Source organism: Lathyrus oleraceus, chromosome 5 (assembly GCF_024323335.1).
Source record: "Lathyrus oleraceus cultivar Zhongwan6 chromosome 5, CAAS_Psat_ZW6_1.0, whole genome shotgun sequence".
Taxonomy (NCBI): Eukaryota; Viridiplantae; Streptophyta; class Magnoliopsida; order Fabales; family Fabaceae; genus Lathyrus; species Lathyrus oleraceus.
In genome coordinates, this window is record NC_066583.1 from 587,221,058 (window position 1) to 587,232,806 (window position 11,749).

The 11,749-nt window shown below is 38.9% G+C and overlaps 1 protein-coding gene across 1 annotated transcript; it reads left to right on the top strand.

The window, feature by feature from the left end:
• Nucleotides 1-1,014: 1,014 nt before the first annotated feature.
• On the top strand, nucleotides 1,015-2,291 carry LOC127086720 (mitogen-activated protein kinase kinase kinase 18). The gene has a single exon (XM_051027512.1). It carries the CDS (start codon nucleotides 1,065-1,067, stop codon nucleotides 2,220-2,222), a length of 1,158 nt encoding a protein of 385 aa, XP_050883469.1. The 5' UTR covers nucleotides 1,015-1,064; the 3' UTR covers nucleotides 2,223-2,291.
• The last annotated feature ends 9,458 nt before the right edge of the window (nucleotides 2,292-11,749 follow it).

Here is an 11,749-nt window from a genome sequence, read left to right on the forward strand (position 1 = left end):
ATTCATGAGAGTTGTAGCATTACATCAAATTGACCAATCCAAATTCCTTACACTACTCTCTCACCTTTCAATGAGTTTCATGTGTTGCTTTCTAAATCTTCAAAAATCTCCATTCCCCACAAAAAAGGGCCTCAAATTAGGACCATAAAAATGTATTATTTACATTTAAAGATTAATTTGTTCACACTTAGGGTCAACTAATCCTTTATTATTTTTTCTTTTATGATTAAAATAAACAATATCTTTTTTTATTTATGTCCATCTAACTAAAGGGTTATTGCTATTTTGTAAAAAAAATTGCAATAGAAATTTTTATGAGGGAATTAAATTAAAACAGAGCAAAGATGTGAATTTTCTCTAACAGAACACATGCACTTGTTGACTAGTACTATTCCTCACCTACACATTTCAAGAATATTATTCCAATGTTGGAGCTTATTATATGTCTCTATTACCTTATAAAAAAAATCATACATGAAACATGTTATAAAATACTAACAACAAAAGATACTAATCTCCAACCACATTGGTGGTTGAACCCACCCCAATTCACACTACCTTGCCACTAAAACGCATCAAGTTCTATTTTTCAAAGTCTTGCTTAGTGTATGATACAAAACAAGGAATTAATCCAATCTTAATTACCCTTTGATCTACCTAACCTAGACTCTTAAACTTCTATTAACTTTCACTTTCACCAAACTAAGTCAACATCAAAACATTTTCTTTAGTCTATATCATTAGAGTAAAATATTCATTCATTTTTATAAAGACTAATCTTATATAAATTCCTATAATATAAAATTTTATAAGTGGCACAAAGTAATCTATTGCCAACTAAGCAGCAAGAACCACCCAAAATTGAACACGTCTTAAACTCCCCTTTGAAGTAACACTCACTCTCCTCAAAAAGAAAATAGCTTCAACTAATCAAGAAACCAACCAATAAAATTAACTCTTTTAAAACTAAATTCAAAGTGTGTCCATTTTTTCTTCTATTATATAAAGGCCGCAATATCAAACCAAAGCCTTAAACAAAACAAAAAAACAGAACAGAAACAAAAATGGAGATGGAGTGGACTAGAGGCAACATCATCGGACAAGGCTCGTCCGCCACTGTCTACCTCGCCATCTCCCCTCGCTCCTCTGATGTCTCCGCCGTTAAATCGGCGGAGACATCGGTTTCAAACTCAAAACAACTACAGAGAGAACAGAGAATTTTGTCTTCTTTGTCCTCTCCCTACATAGTTAGCTACAAAGGTTGCAACTTCACAAAGGAGAATTACAAGAATTGGTTCAACCTCTTCATGGAGTACATGCCTTTCGGAAATCTCTCCGAGGAGACGCGACGAAACGGTGGCCGGCTTAACGAGCCGACGATGGCACACTACACAAGACAAATTGTGGAAGGACTTGAGTACTTGCATTCAAAAGGTGTTGTGCATTGTGATATCAAAGGTAGTAACATATTGGTTGGTGAGAAGGGAGTTAAAATCGGAGACTTTGGTTGTGCAAAGATGGTTGATGAGATTGCGCCGATTGCGGGGACTCCGATGTATATGTCGCCGGAAGCCGCGCGAGGCGAAGAACAAGGTTATCCTTGTGATGTTTGGTCGCTTGGTTGCACTGTTATTGAAATGGCAACTGGTTTTTCGCCTTGGTCCAATGTAGAAGACCCTGTTAATGTTCTGTTTCGTGTTGCATATTGCGATGAAGTTCCGATGATTCCTTGTTTTCTTTCGGAACAAGCAAAGGATTTCTTGAAAAAGTGTTTTGTAAGGGCCTCTAAGGAGAGATGGAGTTGTAGTCAATTGTTGAAGCATCCATTTCTTGAGAAAATTCAAGAATCTGATTCATGTTCGCCGACTAGTATTCTCGAACCGGGCTTTTGGAATTGCGAAGAGGATTCGGAAAGTTTCGTTTTTGATGATTTGGGTAAGATTAGTTTTGAGAATTGTCCTGTTGGTAGGATCAAAAAGCTAGCTTTGTGTTCAAGGGATCCATGTTGGAAATTGGGTGATGAAAATTGGATTATTGCTAGAGGAAATGATGCAGATGCAGAGTCTTCAATTAGTGATGTTAATGATAGAATTAGTAGTGATTATTTTTGTGAGGATTATGTTAATTATAAGATTAGTGATGTTAGTTTTGTAGTTAATAGTTTTGATTTTGAGAGAGACATTGGAAGGTTGATGACAGATTCAACATTAGATTTCTTATAATTCAGTTACTTAGGAAATTTTTTTGTATGATTTAAAATTTTTATATTACAAAGTTGCAATTAGAATTTATGTTGCAGTTAATGTTTTTATCACTTTATGATTTTTTTGGTGACAATCCTAACTAAATTTATGTTTGGTGGGTTGTAATATTGTATGTTGGGTTTAATTGCAATGACAGATAGCAAAATTGAAAATTTTAAACGTTGAAATGTGAAATTAAAAAATGGAACCAAAAGGGATAGTGAAATTTAGAACATGCAAGGCTGGACTGGCCCTAGCTGCTACCTTGGTTTTTAACTCCTAACTTCTCTTCTGTTTTCTATCTGTCATTGGTTGATTCCGGTGGACAAGAAGCAAACAGACACAAAAGTTAATGGTTAATGCAATGTCTCTCAATTTCTTGTGTCTCCCTTGTTGGGCCCGCATAAACTCGGACATAGACACAGATTAATTGTTCCGATTTAAAATCATAGAAGATTGGTGATTAGGTAAGATGAGATTTTGAATCAGTGGAACAAGTTTCTGATACGGTGGTGAGATGATAGATTTGCAAGATTAGTATTAAAAATACTTAGGATATGCAATGTCTCTCAAAATGTAGACACACCAAAGTTGATTAAGATATCTTATGCTAATTAATACTAATAGAATTAGTTGACCTGCTAAAAATACTAATAATAATTTTAAAAATTATTAGAATTAGTTGAATGTAATTAAATTTACAGTGTAGTGCAACATAATTACCATAGGTATTTTTTCATTGTTTATAGGTGATTGATAGATCAAGTTGGACCCTCTTGTAACAAAACAGTATTGATAAAACGTGTGACTGTTTAGCAAATAAGCAACAAATTTTGGGGTTTGTGGATTTCTGTCAAATTCCGTATATGAAGATAAGTAGTGATATGCATTGAGATCAATAGTAGTAGTAACATCAATAATTAGGAGGAGACATGTGGGTTCGGACAATAAAATCAATATTTACGGAGTAAAGTTTATTATATTGTCTAAAGGGTAAAGGACCCTAAATCAAAAGAGGGAGATGACAGGGAGACGACACTTCAAGCGGACAAAGAGGTTCAAGCTAAGTTGTATAAAAGAAGGAAGGTAGGCGAAGTATTGAAAGGAACTTATGTTAGTCTATCTGCCAAGAAGAAGCAATTAGCAGAAACTTAATATCAAGCCAGTAAATTAGAAATCAACTATAAAGATCAAATCAAGAAACTTCAAGATCAATTGGAGGTTTGTAAGAAGGGGTTGAAAGGAGAACAAGACCGTGTCAAACAGCTAGAAGTTACTTTTTCTCAATGCCAGAATGAACTCAATAAGAGGTTTGAAGAAATTCAAGGGTTGAAGGACCAAGCACATAAAAGCCTGAAAGATACTAATATGCTCAAGCAAGAGACTATTCATTGGGAGAAACACAATTGTCGCCTTCAAGATGTCCTAGATCAGAAGGAGACGTTTATGCGAGATCTCCTGAATGGGTCTGATCACACTCTATTGCACAACCTTCTCAAGGACGCGCAATATTGGAGAGAAAGACATGCACGCCTGACCCAGTTTACTGACCATGCCATGGAAGATCTGCCAGGATTGTTGAAGGAAGCCTTTGATATAGTGTTTCCGTATAATGTTCCTTGGGCCATTTTCCATTATATTTCTGTTTGTAGGGTGGTGTTTGATAGACTTAAAGTTGAGTTTGTTGTAGCTCATCAGGTGATAACATGAAATAATATCACACTTTTGGACTCGATTTAATTAAATTATATTATTATTTGTTTCGATTTATTTTATATTATTCGATATTACTTGGTATTTTCCTTCTATTTATTCCAGGCAACATTATTTGAAGCATACGTTAAAAAGAAGAAAAGGAGGTGCAAAAAGATGATAAGAAGCAATTTCCACTAAAGCCCAGCCCATAACTATCAACTAGAAACGTTGAAGCTGTGACGACCGCCACACAAGGTGTGACGAGCGTCACGCCCCCCTGCTTTGAGCGTAACACATCGTGTGACGAATGTCACACCCTCATTCCTATATTCTTGGGTTTGACGCTGTCATACCCCAAAATTTGCCCATTAATATTTCAAGACGTTTTTCAGGGCACTCCGACCCATTTTTACGGCACTGATCTTAAAGGAACGAGGGCTCAGCTCACGAATGACCCAAACTGGCCTGTTCGCTACACACTCGCCTAGTGATAACATGAACTTATATTATAAGACTTAATTCAATTAAATTTTATCATCATTTATTTCAGTTCACTTTATGTTGTTAGATATTACGCGGTATGTTCTTCCTATTGGTCTCATGTGGCTTATTTTGAAGCACAAGTAAAATGGAAGAAAAGGAGGTGCAAAGAGAAAAAGAATCAAATAGCAAAGTCCAGTCCAAAGCGCAAGACACAAATGCTGTGCCTGTGACGGACGTCATAGAGGGCGTGACGAGCGTCACGCAAAACAACCTTGTGACGGACGTCACACATGGTGTGACGAACGTCACACCATTCCCCTACTTTGTGGGCGCAGGTAATGCTTCGGAGACTTGAAGATACGTTGAGGGATGTTGGGCCTTATATCCACGCGCGTTGAAGACTTTTTTTTTGGGCAGCAGGCATGACCTAACGACACCAATATAAATAGCCACCTTGAAAACCTAAAAGGGAGGGGCTTTGCCACATTTTTTTCCTTTTGCCGTTTTTTGCTTTTGCATAGTTTCTTTTCCAGTAGCTTAGTCATTGTTTATTACGAGTTCTACACTGCTCCCCTTGCAATTTCCCATTTCCTTTTTAGCATTTAGTTAATTCTTTTCGCACAATAGTTTCTGCAACGGAAACTATTGTGCACCTTTTTACCGAATCTAACCTTACGTTAGGATCTAGTTTATATCCTTCGTTTTAATTTGTTGTTTAAAGGAAGCCCTGAAGGAAAAGCCGGCGGCACCGCTCAACTCAATCCGGCATCAACCCTACGAGTGCCAATTCAAGGTTACAATTCAATTGCAAACAGGTTTGCGTTACTATCGCCGCTTTACGTTTCGAATTCCCATGTGATATTATAATCGAATTCATAAATATATTTGAGGTTCTGTATGTAGATTTAAGTATGCCTGGATACCTTGAATTGTTGTAATGGATGCCGCTGTTTTTCGTTCTGTTTTGATCTTTGACCTTCTGACCTGTTTATTATAACCATGCTTTGTTTACCTGATACTATTACTGCTTTGGTGCAACTCCTCGATTACACCCTGCTTTGGTATGCTAACCCGTTTGTTGAATTTTGCAAAGGTTCATATGGCCCAGGAAAAGATTGTCGTTAGGTCTTCCACTTTATTTGTGGGATACCCTTGTGGAGGCTCACCCTAAATTGCTTAATTAATTTTGATGTGTTAATTTTAATAATTAATTTTAATAATTAATTTTAATGTATTAATTTTAATGTATTATTTTTAACGTATTGATTTTAATGTGGAGATTCATCATAATTATTTAATGGATTTTAAAATACGGCCTTTAAATACGTGATCTTGGACCTCTCTTTGCTGCCTTACGGTATTACGGTAACGGTCATGTCCCGCGAATGTAGGGATACACTTAGCAAAGACCCTTCGGTTAAATCATCATAAAATAAATCATGGTCCCTCGGATGTTGCCTTCGAAAATACGATTTTGTCCCTCGATGACCCTTCGGTGTAGCCTACGGTTAAATGATGATTGTCCCTTCGAATGCTAAGGTATCCTTACAACTGTTGCCTTCAATGACCTATCGATGACCCTACGATGACCCTTTTACATCCACAGGATAAAATTACTTATTTCTCAATAATAAGGACAGTTTTACCCTCATAAGGATAGGAAATACTCATAAAGACCTTGGGTCGGTATAACTCTTAATTGCTGGCTCACAACTTAAAACACTTTTTCGCACCTCACACCTTTCAAAATACCTTTAGAAAATCACCACTTGGTATACATTCATACTAGAATCATTACCGAGTTATATTTTTCTAAACAATTTTCAAAACTAAACGAGATAACCACTTTGTATACATTCATACAAGAATCATTACAAAGTTAAATTCTCTTTTCAAAACAATTTTCCAAACAATTCACAAACACCTTTTTTAGACAAAAATAATATAAGTGATCGAGCAATTAAGAGCCCATGGATAACCATGGATACAAAGGGTGCTAACACCTTCCCTTTGTATAATGTACCTCCCGAACCCAAAATCTAAGTTAAGGTCTTTCCTGTTCTTTTCCACCTTTCCTTATTGGATAAAAGAAAAGTCGGTGGCGACTCTTGCTAACCGCGACATTGCGATTAAAACCACAAAAAGTCCAGTTCACCGTATGACAGAACTGGCGACTCTGCTGGGGATACTTTAAAAAGAGAGGTTACCTTAAAAACAAGATCACTTATTCCAAATTGTCTGATTTACTTTTAAGGGATTGCTTGGGTATGTTATGCTTGAGTGAAAGATCCTACACCCGGATCTAGTGTACCTTAGGTAAGTAGCAAGAGATCATCGCGATTGTCCGGCGTATACTGGAATGGTCAAAATGATGGCTACGGTTAATGTGGCACTTTGGATGTCCTGATGTTCCTCATGTTAGTTGAGGAAATATTTGGCATTCGCGTGGTGTCATAAAAGCATTAACCAGACCTTTAGAACCCTAATTGACTCATCCTGGCCATTAGAAAGTAGTGAGATAACTAGCTTCGGTTCCGACTGGAGTTGGTTGAGACTCGATACTACACTCTTTGAGATTGGACTTTAGGGAAGCTTCGGTCAACCACTTGGTGTTGCACTGAAGTGGACTTAAGGAAAGGTCAATGATTTGAGATCCTTCTAGAACCCGGTTACTATTCTAGGACAGGTTGAACCAACCAAACTTCAGTGGGGAGGGTACTTACCTATGGAACTCATGCAAGCCTTAAAACCTAGGAATGATGGTTGTATGACTTGCTTGTGCTTGTTGTTTACATAACATCATAACATCATAACATCATGCATTGTACTAACCATTTCAAGGACTTAGGGATTTAACTTTGCTCTGTTTTGTATGAAAAAAAAAACAAAAAAAAAACAAAAAGAAAAAACAAAAAAAAAGTTTCCCTTTTCGGTAGTTTATGCAAAGTTAAATTCCAAAAGGCCTTGAAAACATTTCATACATTGCATAGCATAACATAACATTGCATAACAGGTACTCTAAAGGGATCAGTGTTCCCACGGTTTTCCTCCAAACAGAAAAATGGATCTCTAACAAACTGTCAAAGATCTCCAGACTCAGAATGCTCAATTCAAGGAGATGATGCTAAGCTTATCCAAGGGGCAGGAGGAACTGAAGGCTCTTTTGGTCGAGAAGAAGAAAGACAAGAAAGCTGTGAGTTTCATTAACCCGGGAAGAAGGCGTAAAGGACAGGCTACGAGAATCAAATTTGGACTCCCGAATGGTCCAGAAGAGGGGGCGGAGAATGACTCAGAGGAAGAGAATGCTGATTTCTCCAACCCTGAGGATGACGATGAGGACTATGAAAATGAACAGTACTCTCCAAGAGATGATAAGTACAAATTGCTGGAAGAACGCATGCTAGCCATGGAGGGTCAGAAGGCGCCTGGTCTAGATTTCGAAAGCTTGGGTCTGGTCTCCGATGTGACCATTCCCCGCAAATTCAAAATCCCCACTTTCACTAAGTACGATGGTGCATCCTGTCCTCAGATGCATTTAAGGGCTTATGTGAGAAAGATTCAGCCGCACACCACTGATAAGAAACTGTGGATCCATTTCTTCCAAGAAAGTTTGTCTGGCACTCAGTTGGAATGGTATTATCAGCTCGAGAGCTCTGACATCCGCACCTGGACTGATTTAGCAACAACTTTCTATAAGCAGTACCAGTACAATTCTGAATTAGCGCCTACTCGGCTACAGTTGCAGAATATGACTATGGGATCTAAAGAAAGCTTCAAAGAGTATGCTCAGAAATGGAGAGATCTGGCCGGCAGGGTCAAACCCCCTATGACTGACCGAGAGTTAGTGGACATGTTCATGGGTACACTGACTGGCCCATTCTACAGCCATCTACTGGGAAGTTCCTCGTCAGGTTTCACTGAACTTATCTTGACAGGTGAACGGGTTGAAAGCGGCATTCGAAGTGGAAAGATACAGGCAGCTACTTCTGCAAGCACCAAAAAGTCCTATCAGGGAAAGAGTGAATCAAATGCTGTGTACAGTGAGAGGAAGCATAACAAGAAGAATCGTGACCATACTGTTGGGGCAGTTACAATTGCCGCCCCGCCAGCTCAAAACTTCCAGCAAAGACCAGACAGACCAAGAAGGCAGTTTACCAAGCTCAATATGACTTTAGCACAAGCACTGCAAAGTATGCTAAAGGTAAACTTAATCACTCTCAGAGGTCCTCCTGCAAATGTCAACACTGCTTCGCCTCGTTATAATCCCAATGCCAGGTGTGCATATCACTCCGATAGCCCCGGGCACGATACAAACGATTGTTGGTTGTTGAAGAACAAAATTCAGGATATGATCGACGCTGGGGAAATTGAGTTCGAGCCTCCGGAGACTCCTAATGTCATCACTGCCCCTCTGCCTAATCATGACAAGACTGTCAATGCTGTGGAGGATACTGATAGCGATGGCGACCTGGATAGCTGGGTCTACCCAATAATTGGTGACGGACTCAATAATTGGAAGGCTGAAGACACTATCCCGATTTCCTTTAGTCGGGAGTAATTGTTATTGCTATTTTAGTATTTCAAAAGCATTGTGTCTATACCCGGGGCATAATAGCTAATTTTAAGGGTTTGTCATTTTCATAAGCATATTCATATTCAATAAATCAATGGACCTTTTGCATTCAAATATTGCGCTCTTTATCTTTCCTGTCATTTTTTTTCAAACAAGCTATGTTTTCTTGCACACACTCACGTAACAATTTGCCGATCCATATCCACTCTGGATCCTGTTGGTAATGACTCTGCTACTGTTTATTATGACTTTGAAAATCCGATCTACCAAGCCGAGGATGGAAGTGAGGAAGATTGTGAAGTCCCTAGAGAACTTGCCAGATTGGTACTACAAAAGACTATACAGCCGCATGAGGAATCAATTGAAATTGTAAATCTGGGTACTGAAATAAACAAGAGAGAAGTCAGAAGTTTCTTGGGGCACTCGAATTACATTGCCCGATTCATTCCACACTTGACTGCTACTTGCAAACCCCTCTTCAAATTGCTAAAAAAAAAAATCAAGAGATGGTATGGAGTGATGAATGGCAAAATCAAGAAATATCTCCAAGAACCTCCAATTCTAATGCTACCAGCTGAAGGAAGACCTCTAATCATGTATTTGACCGTGTTAGAAAATTCAATGAGGTGTGTGTTGGGGCAACATGACGAGTCTGGTCGAAAAGGGCATGCCATATATTGCCTTAGCAAAAGGTACCGACTGTGAAACAAGATACTCACAGCTCGAGAAAGCTTGCTGTGCTTTGGCTTGGGCTGCTCGCCGACTAAGACAGTATATGTTGAATCATACCACTTTATTGACTTCTAAGATGGATTCTATCAAATATCTATTTGAGAAACCTGCTGTCTCCTGAAAGAGTTATCACTGACAATGGTACTAAACTGAACTCTGCATGCAGTTCAAAATAAAGCACCATAACTCTTCTCCGTACCGGCCAAAGACGAACGACGCCGTGGAGACGGCTAACAATATCAAGAAGATCATACAAAAGATGACAGTAACGTACAAAGACTGGCATGAGATGTTACCGTTTGCTCTCCACGGTTATCGCACTTCAGTACGCACTTCGACAGGGGCAACTCCGTTCTCTTTAGTCTATGGAATGGAAGCCATCTTACTAGTGGAAGTTCGGATTCCCTCTCTAAGAATCATGAAAGAGGCGGGCTTAGATGAAGATGAATGGATTCAAACTCTACTCGATCAGATAAATTTGATTGATGAAAAGAGACTTGCGGCTGTTTGTCATGGGCAGGTATATCAGAAGCGCATGACCCAAGCATTTAACAAAAAGGTCAAGAGACAGGTGTAACAACTTGGCGCCTTGATGATCAAGCGTATCATCCTACCACAAGGTGATCCCAGGGGCAAATGGACTCCCACATACGAAGGGCCATTTGTAGTTAAGAAGGTATTCTCTGGTGGAGCCATGATACTTGCTACGATGGATGGCAAAGACTTCCCACATCCCGTGAACGCAGACATAGTTAAAAAAAATACTACGCATAAAAGAGACCCGCTAGGTCGACGTACCTAGGCAAAAGTAAGGGCATCCCGGCGAACCAAAAGGGTTCGGGCAAAAATTAGGGATAAATATATAAAGACGTACACCCGGCAAGTCGAAAACCTGAAAAGGCGGCTTGGGTAAGAAGGGGTATCCCGGTGGACTGAAAACCTGAAAAGGTGGTCCAGGCAAAAATTAGGGATTAAAGCGTATGACTATGTCCCGTTCTCTGTCAGCTCCAACCAAGTTCAAGGGACTGAACAAGCCAATCACTTCTATCCGACAATAGGTGATGAGATGCTTGAAGACATAATGACAGTAGTGGAATTAAAATCAATAGGACTTTTTCTGCATAGCTTTCTCTTTGTTTGCCTGACAATTTCCTCTTACTAGGATTTCTGTCTCCTTGTACTCAAATTGCCTATTTATAGGCCCTCTTTCAAAATCAATACAATTTTATCTCCAAAAAAAAAGATGCTTTTGTTTTCACTTTTTCTGTTTTGTTTGCGTAAACGTCCATCGATTTAACTTGAATTGATATATGCATTTGAATATGATCAATGTTTATCAAAATACATGCATAAAATAACAATGACAATTACTGAAGGACTTCAGGATCGAGGAGAAGGTCTAACCAGGCTTTCCAATAAATCTGTTGCCAATTCTATTCCCCGGCTAAGCCAGTTATTCCCCAGAAGAAATGGGCATCACTAGACTGGTCATCTCTTCTACCCCCAGCCAGGCTCTGTTGAATATCTCTGCCATCAGATAAAGGTCAAATACCCCTAGCTAAGGAAGGGTCATCAATACAAATATCTCCGACCAGAAGACTGAGATTTATTCCCCCAGTAGAGTCCCCTGGAAGAACATTTCAGACGCATAGTGCACTCATTACATCATTTCACATCACATACCTACATACAATTTTCATTCCGCATCATATACATTACATCATTTCATAACATAGCTCGCATTCATTCCAGACGCATAATTCACTCATTACATCACTTCACAGCACACGCATGCATACAACATTTGCATCTCATGCATCATGACATGGCATGAAGCTAACTTTATTTTTCAGGTCAATTATCCTCCTGACACAGTCAAAACAAAGGTCCATTCAGACGGACATCTTTATCAATTACTTTCAAGATTCAACTATATCCCTCAGATACTGCCTAGCGTACGGTATATTCCGAGGTGTAGTCTAGTGTACGACTACTTTCTTCTTCAGATACATCTTTCAGATAT

What these genes read in the sequence shown, in the direction of transcription:
- LOC127086720 (XM_051027512.1), top strand. Translation starts at nt 1,065, where the DNA reads ATGGAGATGGAGTGGACTAGAGGCAACATCATCGGACAAGGCTCGTCC.